The 13,677-nt window shown below is 41.5% G+C and overlaps 2 protein-coding genes across 2 annotated transcripts in view; one reads left to right on the forward strand and one right to left on the reverse strand.

The window, feature by feature from the left end:
• The window catches only part of LOC145486038 (uncharacterized), a 126,399-nt gene that overhangs the window by 90,082 nt on the left and 22,640 nt on the right, over positions 1 to 13,677 (forward strand). The gene's annotated exons all lie outside the window — the stretch shown is intronic.
• On the reverse strand, positions 12,343 to 12,897 carry LOC145486018 (uncharacterized). The gene has a single exon (XM_081464717.1). The coding sequence runs from the start codon at positions 12,895 to 12,897 to the stop codon at positions 12,343 to 12,345; it is 555 nt and encodes a 184-aa protein (XP_081320843.1).

Below are 13,677 nucleotides of genomic sequence, written 5' to 3' on the forward strand. Positions count from 1 at the left end.
AAAGTACGTAACACCTTGCTGGAAGAGAACTGCGAATGGGTTTCATTCAAAATGAATCCCCCATCAGCTAGTCACATGGGAGGTTCTTTGGAAAGACAAATTAGGACAGTGAGAAGCGTTCTTGCGTCTCTGTTAGGAGAAGCCGGCCACCAGCTGAACGATGAAAGCTTCCGTACCCTGTTGAAGGAAGTCCAAGCAGTGGTGAATTCCAAGACCACTGGCTTTGAATGACATGTCTTCCCCAGATTCACCAGAACCGCTGACGCCAAATCACTTGTTGACCATGAAGAGCAAAGTGCTAATGCCACCTCCAAGCGTCTTTGTAAGAGAAGATCTCTACCTTCGCAGAAGATGGAGGAGAGTTCAGCATCTAGCGAACGTATTTTGGGATAGGTGGAGGAAGGAGTTCCTTCATACACTTCAACTTCGCAAGGAGTGGATCAAACCCCAACGCAATATGGTAGTGAATGATGTCGTCATGGTAAAAGATGAAAACGTCCCTAGAAATGCATGGAGGCTAGCGAGAGTTGAAGAAGCATTCTCGAGCCACGATGGAATTGTAAGGAAGATTAAACTTGCCATGGTAACTCGTGCTCTTGACAAGCAAGGACGGAGAACTAATGAAGTGCAGTACCTCGAACGACCCGTCCACAAACTAGTTCTCATTCAAGAAAGAATTCCCCGACGAGGAGCCAAGCCAAGACAAGCATTGACTGAAGGAGCAGTATTGACCTAGGGAACGCTGCTGACTGGAACAGCAAGAGTGTTTATTGTGGACATTGAACTGTCTTTTAGAAACTCAGAACTTATTAATTTTTGTTGTTTCCGTTTTATCTTAGGGATTTTTTTTTGAAAGCTGTCAGAACATTTCACATTATAAGGACAGTAGATTCCCACTGTGGGGAGCCATGTGGCTGTTGCCAGTCCAGTCCGCGCGCGGTTTAGGGTCACGTGACCAGTGTGGTTTTGACTAGCGTGGTCGTGAGGTTTTGACCCAAGTTTTAGTGGATTTACGCTCGTTTAGCGTGGCTTTTTTGTCCCTTTCGCGGTCCTAAGGCTGTACAAGGTAACAAAGTGTATATTTTTGTCCTAAGTTTATTAAGTTTCTGTTTTTTGAACTTTATTCCCAATTTTATTTTCATGTATGTTACGTAGCGTTGTTCGACAAATATTCGCATCGGGTCATTAGAGTAATTTTTGCATTTATTTTAGTTTTACGGCGTCCGTTTTGAGGTCAGTAAAGTCTCCATAACTACAGTGGTTCGTTTAATCTATGTAGTGACATCATGTATTTGACATTTTCAAAGTTCACGCAATTTCCTTTTTCTATTCATGCAGTGTACATTTTAATCAAATTAAATTATACAGTACATGGAAGCGAGTGAAAATGGAACAACACATTTCTTGATTTCGTATAAACCACACGGCTGCTTCAAAAAAAAAAAATTAGGACTGCGGTTCACTGTTTGTTTTGACTTGACACATATTGACAGACATGGTTAGAGTTATCGAGGGTAAAATTATATAGAAAATGGCCTGAAAGGAAATGAACATTGTTTCGAGTTAGCGGAAGGTTCAAGTTAGCGAGGGTTTGAGTTATCGAGAGTCGACTGTACATGTACTCTGAACTGCCAGCCTACGGTCAAAGCAGGACAAAAGAGGCCTATGCAGAGGAAAGAGGGCCTTACTTGTATGTCAACATGTTTAGAGAAAAGTCTTACAAGACTAGACTGCAAACCATGGGTAAAATGTAGACTGCAGGCCTTTTAAGAACATCATATTCCCATTTTCATTTATAGAGAGATCGAGCTAACCATACACTAGCTAACCTGAGCCGTATATTTCAGGCCAACCGGAGTACTTAGCTCACTTTATAATATAGATAGGATCCTGTGTGCACTCTAATTGGTCGAAAACCCATGTTTTGTCCGAGTATAAAACGTAGAAAAAGCATGTTTTATTGTTTTGCGCGTGTAAAATCTATATCATGAAGTAAATAAAGAAGTCTGAGCCATGTATTACACTGTGATAAAACACTCCAGACATTTTAGAACGCTCAAGAAATGTAGAAAACTGCGGCTCGTGTTTTCTACATTTTTATCACAGTGTAATACACGGCTTAGGCTTCATTATTTGTTAAATAAAGGAAATGGGAATACAATATGTTTCTCAAAGGTCTGCAGTCTGCATTTTATCCTCTGTCTGCATTTTAACCACCGTTGTGCAGTAGGCAGGCTTTAAGTCTTATTTAAATAACTAAGCTTGAGTTCTTGTTTGAGAAAGTTCTCATTTCAATCATTGTGGATGGTATTTCTGTTTGCTAGGCCTGTTGCAGAATATGTGCCGAGCACAAAATTGCAGATATTTCATACTCAAATGGACTGATCATTTTTAATGGTGATTCTTCAAAATTATCTTTAATTACAATGTTTTCCTATACATATAAGCTATTCTGTGACCAAGTTACACGTTTCTTTAGGTTACGATCACGTAAAGAAGGTAATTTTACAGGACGAATAGTCAAAATTTTGCCCCACATATTACCACCGGAGAGCGATGACTGTAACACTTTAAATACACTTTATACAAGATTTTTCGGTTATAATTAAAATCTACTTATCTCTCAAGAAATAAAAATGATAATTACTCCTTGAGATCCAAATACAATGCCATTTGAAGCTGGGATGACTGGAGAAATCTGTCTCAAAAAGTTGTATCGGCGAGAGGCGACGACGCCATTTTCGAAAATTTTGTACATTTGCGCGCTTCTTTCGCCGTGACGTCATAATGGCCATGATCATCGGGTCAGCCAAATCTGACGTGTTCACCTCTCCCTCCCCTCCTGCCTGCAACTTTTACATTGTTTTCGCCGCGAGTCTTGTCGTCAGTGAAAAAGATACAAAACTTAGAGCGCACACTGAAAACTTAGCTTTTAAACTCCGCTCATTTGTTGGATAGTTCTCAGTTAATATTATATATTGTGCCAAAGCGAAACTGAACGTGCACACGGTGTGAAATTGTTGCTGTTTTGTGAGAGTTAATGCTCGCAAGCGGCTAGTCAGTGCAATTTACGTTCTGATGCGCGCTAAGGCTAAAACCCCGGGGGGGGGGGGAAGCACTGCCATATATGGGCTATATAGGTATGTGCCGCTGCGAAGGGTATGGTTTTCAAGTAGTTTACTCTAGGATAGGGTATATAAATTAGAGCGTTTGGGTCTAGAATAGGGTATAATTTTTCACAAAACTGATTAGTTGGTTGAGGATTTTATCTAGACTAAGGAAATCAGGAATTGTCACTCAAAAATATGAAAAAATGAAATCGGCAAGTTTAAATTTACGCAAATCAGCCTCAACAGTGTCAATAGATGGGGGGATTTGGGGAGTTTACTCAAGTATAGGGTAGCAAAATTCAGCTGAACTAGCGCTGGTATAGGCTAAGGGTTCCAGGGTCCCAGGGGCACACCCCCACCCAGAAATTCCCAAAGTACCCCCCGGGGCTAAAACTAGGAAGCCTTTGTGTGGCTGTAGCAGTGCTCTGAGGACATCAACTTCTCAAGTTTGTTGAATTGGTGGGCTTGAATCGTATGAATCGGTATGTCAACGGCATCTCGATCAAATTTGTCTGGAAGACATGCTCGTGTTCGTCCACTTGTTAGGGGTGGTGAATGGTTTTCAAAAACCATGGGTCTCGCAAAATTTTCGCCGAATTTCACGGGTCTCGCAGTCTTGTTTTTTAGCGGTTATGTGCGTCTCGCAGTCTCGATTTTTCTCACAAAGCTGTCTCGCAGTCTTGATTTTTTTTCAAGGCTCAGAAAGTCGCGAAGTACCGATTTGTTAATTTTTTTTTAGCAAAGTTAAATGACATCACAACATCTTAGAACCTGAACGTCTTGAGTTCGCATTTGAAACACTTTGAAGTCTCGGTTTCGCAGTTGAAGAAATCAAAATGTGTCGGGCTCGCAAAGAAAAACGCTAATCTCGTCATCTCGCAAAGTCTCGCATTTACCACTCGCCACCCCTACTTGTTCGATTGGGGGCACTCGAGTAAGTATTAAAACACGGTCATCCTGTCCTCACTTGGTATCACCGAATTATAGACTAAGTTGGCCAAAGCAGTGCTTCGTATAAATCTTGGACACGTTGGTGTAACAAGTGTAGGACTGAAGCCCCAAAAGGGTTCAAAATCTGGCCTCAACTCGAGGAAGAATTCACTGAGGTATGTTTTATTATAAAATTTCCAATTTTAATTATACTGTACTTCAGGAAGCTTGAGACTGACGAAAATAAAATTTCAAATTTTCATGTTTATTATTGTTTCTTTGTTTCTTGTCATAATTTCGAATTGTTGCAGTTCTGTATTTTGCTTTTAGTTTCTCTAAAGTGTGAAAATTGTTTTAAACTAGTTGCATAGCTATTAGAGTTTGAGAGAGCGAGAAAAAAAAAAAAAACCACAAGAGGTACATGACATCTGATTATCTTAAGATGACAGAAGACCTGGAATACAAAGCTGTTTAAAGGGTAATTAAAAATACATGCATATGTTATTGTAAGAAAACAAAAATACCATAAAATCTGGGTAATAACAACTTCCAGTTGAAACTCAATATATGAATTTCACTTTTAGTTATAAATAGGCTATCCCCCCTGTATTCACACAACAATCTTCTGATTATAAGGCCACCCAGATAATTTATGAGCACATTACCTTAGAGCCTGAGACTCTGTATAACTTTCTAAAATTAATATTTGTTTACATATTTATTTACTATTATCTGGATTTCCCAATAGAAAACTTCTTCTATTGTACATTTTTTCTATTTTGGCTCAGCAAAAGTCCTTTTAGATACTGTCCATGGATGATTTCCACAACATCAATGCTGTAAAAACACCAACTGGGAGAACACTGACCAATGCTCTCCATATGGCAACTCCTCTCCTGGACATTCAGCCATCTGTTGATGGTGGGGAGAGACAGGCGGCAGGAGTCCGGGAGAATAGGGGGCAGGAAGCAGGAGTGCTAAGAGGGCAGGAATCCGGAGAGAAATGCAAAATGCTAATTTTTGTCATTCATTAAGGCTTCAAATACTTTCAAAAACAAGAACTGAAAATGTTATTTAACTTTCGCTTAGTGTCTTTAGAGACTTCTAGGCCGACGGGGAAAGAAAAATTCACCCTTGGGCTCAAAATGAGGCTCAAGATGAAACCCTTTGACAGTGGTTATGTCATAGGTCATTCACTTGAAAGACCTGGGTAAGAGTAGCAAGGTTGAAAACGAAGAAAAAAGGAAGTGCCTAAGGATTGTGCAGCTAAATGACTAGGATGTGTTTTGAGTCTCTTTAATTTACAGGGGACAGGAGCAGGACGAACGAGGGCGGGAGTCAAGAGATAGAGGTATGGGAAGTGGGAGGTTCTGACTCCCCTGTCCCTCCCTCCACTTTATACAGTACCTTGTCCCTAAGTAAAAGGTAAATTCTGCATACGAGCCAAGTGGCTCATCAGGCCACATCGTAAAAACTCTTTTTCCTTGGCCATCGTAGCTTTAGAAGAAACAAAACACAAACCGCGGTGATAAACATGGAACCAAAACGCATGTTAAACAAAGTTAATTTCCTTGACGTTTCGTATGTACAACATACATCTTCAGAAGTGACCATTAACTAGATTACAATCGAAATTTAAACGCGAAGAAAAAGAAAAAGACTGGTATCTAATAATATGTAACAAGACTAATAGTTAATAACAAACAGATGAGTCTGCGGGAGAGAAAAAAAAAATCACCATAATAATAATAACAATACAAAATGCTAGTAAAGAAAAAGTTTTTCACTGCCAACGTTTTCATTCAAGGCTGGCTTTAAATCACGAATTAACAATGTTTCCTTAATTTTACAATGTATATCTGACCTACCAGTTGCTAAGATATCAAAATTGTCCCATTTAATATTATGACCCGTGGAGGTAACGTGATCCGCAATGGCTGAGGTGTGACCGCGTTTAGCAAGGGCCTTAAAATGTTCAGTTTTTCTATCGTGTAGTAGACGCTTTGTTTTTCCTATATAAAAATCATCACGGTCCCAGCAGCTTGCCTTGTAAACCACCATCAGGCCACGATTATCTCGGTTTCTGTAGCACGAAGCGACTAGGAGTATTTCTACAACCCCCTGGATAGGATGCTAGTCGATCACAGGATTACCCCCAGCATTAAATTCACCAGTACCCATTTATACACCTTTGTGGAGAGAGGCACTGTGAGAGTAAAAGTGTCTTGCCCAAAAGCACAACACAATGTCCTTGACCAGGGCGCGAACACGGACCACTCGATCCATTGCTGAGCGCACTATTCATAAGCCACCGCACCTCCCACCTTGTCCCTTAGGCCTAACCTTAACCCTAAACCTAAAAAAAAAGGAGTCTATAGATTTCAGTCAAGTTTACCTCTTTTGTCACTTGTGTATTTGAGACAATTTCTAATTTCCTCGCTTTCTGCCATTCAGTTTACAGTATCTAAACCTGATTTTAAGTGATTGGCAACTACTGACGGAACTTGTTTTTGCAACCTACAACTTCAGGCTTTGCACAAAATTTCTCACTGGAGAAAAGCAATGTTATAGAACTTAAGTGATTAACTAAATGCAGTAAATATTAATTTGTAAGAAATGTATCTGTTCTTTAATACCTGCTTTTGTGTCTAGTATCTGAGTTAGTCGTAGCAAAGATTTATTACGAATGGTTTGTAGACGACAGTAAGCCAATTCAGAGACACAGTGGCAAGAACAAACCCACTTGTTAGCCAATTTATCACAGGAAAAAAAATACATATAATTATATATATATATATAAAGTGAATAACTGTTTGAAAGAAAATTCGCCCTGAGTGGGATTTGAACCCACGTCCCCCCGCTACTAGTCGGGTGTGATATCCACTACACCATCAGGACAACCATGCTGGCAACACGGCAATCGAAGATGTGATTTTACGTGGTATAGAACGTGGTCTCCCGGGAAATTTTCTTTCAAGGTGACAAGGTAGGGGAAGCCTATAACTCCGTTTGAAATCCAACTAAGGATCAAATTCATGATACGCGACCGAAGTCAACTTAGCGGATGACAATGGAGGATCCACAAGGGATACAGGCTACTTTTAAATTAATTTATACGGTATAAATATGATTATCTGGGGTGTACAGGGTCAGGGGTTCTTTCATATACCGTATATATATATATATATATATATATATATATATATATATATATATATATATATATAATTTATTGCCATCAGGTGCTATAATGTCTTGTAATAAAGTGGTTACAAGTTAAGTAAGAATCTTACAAAAGGGAGGATGATACAATATTATTACTAAGGGGATCATAATTAATTTCATATTGATTCAAAGCACGTGATATGTACATGTATGATTCATTAAGCACATACAATGTAAAAATTATTTTGTAGTGATTGAGCAACGCTCATCTGAATTAAATTAACTGAAAGGAAAAACAACTGTAATATATTCGTAACCGGAAGTTGTGTTGTATTACCCAAGATGCTTAGAGAATAAAGTTGTTGTGTTGAGCAAGCCTCGTGAACTTGTCACCAAGCCATACTTTTGCTTGTATGCTTCAACAACAACAGTCAATTATTTATATAAGTTGATACAATGCACATGTAAGATAGGGAAATAGAAATCGAAAATCTTCAAATGACAGAGTAAACAAAATAAACTAGCGGGTTTCTTTGAAGAGTTGATTACTACCTCTCTGAAGTTTTGAATGTCTTTTCAGCATCAAAAGAAGTGAAACTTGACCACATCCCATAAGTGGAAGCGGTTTCGTGTAAACAAATACAGGTGTTTGGGCATTTTAAAATATTTAGTTACATGTGCATACATGTATAAGGAAACGGTCTTGAAAATTTTCATCTACTATCAACATGTATAATGAAACGATGTAAACAAAAAAGACAAGCAAGGAAAAATTGTCAATGAACCGAAGATATTGAGCGGTCTTGAATGTTTTCAGTATTTCCAGCGTTCGCTGCGGCCAACAAATCACAGTATTTTCGATTTCTACTCCCTTCGCAAACGCCACCATGATGTAAATGTAGGCTTAAACAATCCTTAATGATAGAGAAATTGCGGCTACCGTTTGTCACATCCGGGTTTGTAGTGTCAAGTGACATTTCCCCAGGATATCGCACGTGGGACGTTTTTTGGAAGGCAGCGAGTTTTTGTTTTTGGTACGTTGATAGTAAAGACCAGCTTACGGAAGTTACAGTTGAGGAACTATTTGGTTCTCAGGAGGCAATTATTTGGTTCTCAGGGAGAACATTGCTTCGTGTTTGCATTGGAATTCGTCTGATTATTATCGACAACTATTTGGTTCTTGGGGAGAACAGTGCTTCGTGTTTGCATTGGATTTCGTTTGATCATTATCGGCAATTATTTGGTTCTCGGGGAGAACATTGCTTCGAGTTTGCATTGGATTTCGTCTGATTATTATCGGCAATTATTTGGTTCTCGGGGAGAACATTGCTTCGTGTTTGCATTGGATTTCGTCTGATTATTATCGACAACTATTTGGTTCTCGGGGAGAACATTGCTTCGTGTTTGCATTGGATTTCGTCTGGCTATTATTGACAACTATTTGGTTCTCAGGGAGAACATTGCTTCGTGTTTGCATTGGATTTCGTCTGATTATTGTTCACAATTATTTGTTCTCAGGAAGAACTGTAACTGCTTTGAGCTTAAATAAGATGATTTCGCCGCTACTTCGTGTTTGGATTAAATTGTGTCTGTTTGATCGATGGCTGTTTGTTCTCAGGGACAACATTGTTTCGTGTTTGGTTGGGATTTCACCTGTTTAACTGACAATTATTTCGTTCTCCGGGAAAACATTGTTTGTGTTTGACATTATTTGTACATTGCTGTTGAAACAGAAATGTCTATTCGATCACTGCCTGTTGGTAGCAAATTTGAACAAAGTGCCCGGGACGCCTCGTCCGAAGCTAACATTGGAACTTATTTGAGAAAAAGTTCCTGCATTAAAGTACCTTGTAACATTAATTTTGAAAGCAGAATGGCAGAAAGGGGAAACACACTAAAAAATTCCCGTTCAGGTTACATCGCAACCCTTACCAGACTTAGAGGAAACATTAAAGAAATAACGGACAACTGTGGAAATTTGGAGGATCTAAAATTAAATCAGGATTCATATGAAGATGCTTGGCGGAAGTTTGTTAAAGCCCATGAAGGGCACATTGAATGCCTTGATGTTCTTAGTCGTTGTGAAGAACTCGACAGGGCCAATGATAGCTACAAGGAGCAGATGGCGCAGAAGGCAGCATTTGAAATTGCAGTTGAGTCTTGGAAGTCAAAAGCTATGTCTACTAAAGGGCGACATGATGACATAAAGTCCTTTACAAGGAAGTTAAGCAAGAGTTCGAAAGGTGGGTCCTCTGGCTCAAGTTCAGCTTCTATGATATTAGCAAAGAGGAAAGAACAACTTGCCCTCGCTTAGTTGAAAACCAAACAGCTTCTGCGTGAATAACAGTTGCAGCGTAAAATGAATGAAATTCATTATGAAAGGGACTTAAATGGAGGCCGAGATGGAGGAGGAGCGGGCTATGGCAAGTGTTAATGTTTATAAAGAGCTTGAAGACCAGTGCAGGGATAGTCAGTACAAGGAACGTTTAGCAGAGTTGATACCTGAGGAGCCTTTACACCCCATTGAGCAGCAGACAAAGGAGGCAGCTCAATCTCAGTTAATGCAGCCACATGAGCAATCAGTGCAGCATTTGGAGCCTTCACACCCCATTGAGCAGCAGACAAGGGAGGCAGCTCAGTCTCAGTTAATACAGCCACATAAGTATTCAGTGCAGCATTTGGAGCCTTTACACCCCACTCAGCATCAGACAAGGGCGGCAACTCAGCCTCAATTAAACCGACTTGAGCAACCAATGCGAAGGTCTGCACCTTTGGATGAAGTTCCTAAATTAAGAGACAATGACAGAATTAGGATCTCAGGTGTTAAGGCCTGCGAAACAGTCAGTACTCCTGTACCCAACCCAGCGTTTTTGGCAACTGGACGCAAGTAGAAATGGACGCTTATATGGGCAGTAACCAATCAGGAGCCGAGAAAGACAATAGGCTATTGTTAGGAGAACAATGGGCTCTATTGTTCTCCAAATCCAAGATGGCGCTATTTATTTTCAGCCAATCAGGAGCCGAATTAAGAATTCAAGATGGCGGCGCCCACGAAAGTCGGCCATGTTGGAAAACAGCCCACCAGCCTCGACGGAGGACTGGGATCGGTCTCACGGATTTCTATGACGACACAAATCACGCCAGGGTCACGCAAAAAAATGTCATGCAACTTCAAACTCGATACTTACAGTGTCCTGTGGTCCTAAACGACAGAAGTCCGTCTAGCAAGCGGCCAGACTAAGAGACTTGGGTCCGAGTCTAGCCTATATAGGGTGTGGCAAAGCATCATGGGATGATGACCTCATCGGGAACCAATCAGAATACTCACAGTAGTTGGCTTCCCCAGTCCCCATCTCTTAAGGAGAGCACTAAACCAAACATCACACAATGTCAAATGTCACGAACTTTAATAGCAAATCTTTTGCGCTAACATTAAAAGATATGACGTCATTGCCATGTTGATCGAGTAAAAAGACCAGTTTCTATCGTCATCGCACAATGTTTCAAATGAACTTTAATGTCCAAAACGTTTGCGCTAAAATTACAGAAAGCTGGTCATTGTGTCTCAAATAAGATAACACTATCAAAAGAAATGGAACAGAATTAATTTGATCCAGCGTGAATGCAATCTTTGACGAGTAACGAATAATAAGCGAAGACAAAAATTTATAGGCTAAAAGGTGAGAAGAAAAAAAATACCATTGAAATGCTTCAAGTGGAAAAAAAAAAAAGTGTTGGGAACTAGACTCGTTTCCAGTTTCGCAGAGTCTTGGTCCATGGCCCCAAAACGCACAATATTCTGGCCTAGTTTTCTTTGCTTTTGGTCATGAAGTCTTTGCCTGATCCGTTCCTTATTCTTGGCATAATAACGTCTCCAATATTCGTTGATCCGTTCCCTGTTGTTTTTACAGTATTGTCTTCGGTAATTTCTGATGTGCTCCTTGTTCTGTTGAAAATAGGCTCTCTGGCTGCGGGCGAGTCGTTCTTTGTTGTTTTCATACCATCTTTTACGACGGGTTTTGAGAATTCCGACGTTCTCTGCACGATATTTTTTTGTTGGGCCAGGATTCGCTTTCTGTTCCTTGAATAATATTTTTTGTGGTAGGCCTTTTTACAGACGACCTTCTGGTCATTCCCTGACAATTGATTGGAGCAAGTCATCTTGCATGTGTGGTGTGTTAAAAATAATGACTAAAACCCTGGAGTCACACACTCTTATAAGAGGCACATGGCTAATTCAGGTCTCTTCTTCTACTTCCTCTTCGTCATCATCGTCGGGAAGTAATTTCTTTCGTATAAGTCTGTTTAACAGGAATTTCCGTTTCGCCACTGCCGACTCGGCTGCTTCGTCAAAATCCATGTCGTCTTCCTCAATAAAGCGTCGAAGAGTCTTCATGACTTTACGGTGTATTGCGTCGAGTTTGATACGGTGAGTCCATTTTAGACGCTCTAAGTAAGTCCTTCGTAGCCTTCTTCTACTTACAGGTAATAGGGCATTAAAAGCAGCATTTTCGGCATAGTTTTGGGATTTTCCCTTATCCAGGAACTGCTGGACTTCTTTCAGGTAGATTTCTTTGAGATCTTCCCCGACATTTTGACGTAACGGACTCCACGGATCCGGTTCATCGTCGTCCGCTTCCTCTTCCTCTTCGGAGCTGTTACTATCTCCTCTTCTTCCTGTTCCTCTTCAGGCTCCTCTTCGTCCACCTCCTCTTCCTCTTCTACGTTTTCATCATTGGTATCTTCTACGGGACCAAAAATATCTGTTGAACGATCATCCATGATTCTCGTCGACCTTCACCCAAGACAACGTGCTTCAAATGAGCCGAGTCGATTAAACTGATGTTTAATATACCATTTCGGTCAAGGGTCAGACATCCTCTCTCTTTCTTCGATGGCAGCGCGGGTATCCTTCGTGCGTCATAAGGTGACTAAACACGCGTTTCCTGTCATCACTGGCGGGATGTAAATCCAGGACCGTGTACCCAAACGGTCGTTCGGTCACTTTTTGATACGCGTCCATCATGTCTTGCCAGCAAGTGGGAAAAGCTTGAAGCAGTAAATTCTTCATCCCTAATTGATCTCTTGGATTTTTGAAGGCTACGATGTAGTGGGCGTTCCTGGAAATACTCTTAGCTTATTTCCCTGGTGGAAACATGTCTTGGCACAAGTACAACACGGTGATATTTTGATGATGAGAGTGTTTGGTGAATAAGTCTAGCAACGCTTTGTCCTCATCTCCCTCTGCCATCAGATCGTCTAATACGAGTAATCCACCCTTCGGAAACCATGACTTGAGATGGTCTGACTCTGGAATCCCTTCGTGAAATTGCACACCAGCGTCTACCATGTCTCTAAATCCGTCTTGCCACGCCCCGTAGCAATAATGAATCGTAGTGGGAGGGTTTACAAACAATTCTGCCAAGTGATCCAAGAGTAACGATTCGGTAAAACAAGTCTTGCCACAACCAGAAGGGCCCACGATCAAAATACTGGAGGGTGTCTTGAACCGAAACGCTTCTCCCATTTCTATTCTACTAGGGATCCCATGGTGCTTTTCGGTAAGAAATGTGACATTTGGGACATCTCGTGTCTTTTCTGATCCACTGCTTTGACAACTATGTTTTTCGTGACGAATTCTACTGTCTGCACGAGAGAATAGTCTATGACAATATCGACAATAAAGGGACATGACTCCTTGCTAGTTTGACTCAAAATGAATTGAGGCAGTTAATGCCTTAGTTTTATACATGATTAATGATGGAGTTGACGAGTGTGGTGGAGGTGGTGGCGGCGGTGGTGGTGGTGGTGGTGATGGTGATGGTGAATGTGGTGGTGGTGGATGTGGCTGTGGTGGTGGTGGCTGCGGTGGTGGTGGTGTAGGTGGTGGATGTGGCTGTGGTGGTGAATGTGGTGAATGTGGTGGATGCGGCGGTGGTGGTGAATATGGTGGTGGTATAGGAGGTGGTGGTGGTGGTGAATCTGGTGGATGTGACTGTGGTAATGAATGTGGTGGATGTGGCCGTGGTGGTGGTGAATGTGGTGGCCGTGATGGTGGATGTGGTGGTGGTGTAGGTGGTGGTGGATGTGGTTGTGGTGGTGGTGGTGGTGGTGTAGGTGGTGGTGGTGTAGGTGGTGGTGGTGGTGGGATGTGGTGGTGGTGGTGTAGGTGGTGGATGTGGTGAATGTGGTGGAGGCGGCGGCGGTGGTGAATGTGGTGGCGGTATAGGAGGTGGTGGTGGTGAATGTGGTGGTTGTGATGGTGCATATGGTGGTGGTGGTGGCGATGGTGGATGTGGTGGTGGTGTAGGTGGTGGTGGATGTGGTGGTGGTGGTGGTAAATATGGTGGTGGTGGTGTAGGTGGTGGATGTGGCTGTGGTGGTGAATGTGGTGGATGTGGCGGTGGTGGTGGTGAATGTGGTGGTGGTGGTGGATGTGGCTGTGGTGGTGGTAAATGTGGTGGTGGTGGTG

The sequence above is a fragment of the Orbicella franksi genome, chromosome 1, assembly GCF_964199315.1.
Source record: "Orbicella franksi chromosome 1, jaOrbFran1.1, whole genome shotgun sequence".
In the NCBI taxonomy this organism is placed as follows: Eukaryota; Metazoa; Cnidaria; class Anthozoa; order Scleractinia; family Merulinidae; genus Orbicella; species Orbicella franksi.

Coding starts and splice junctions, on each gene's coding strand:
- LOC145486018 (XM_081464717.1), bottom strand. CDS start 12,897: ATGTCCCTTTATTGTCGATATTGTCATAGACTATTCTCTCGTGCAGAC.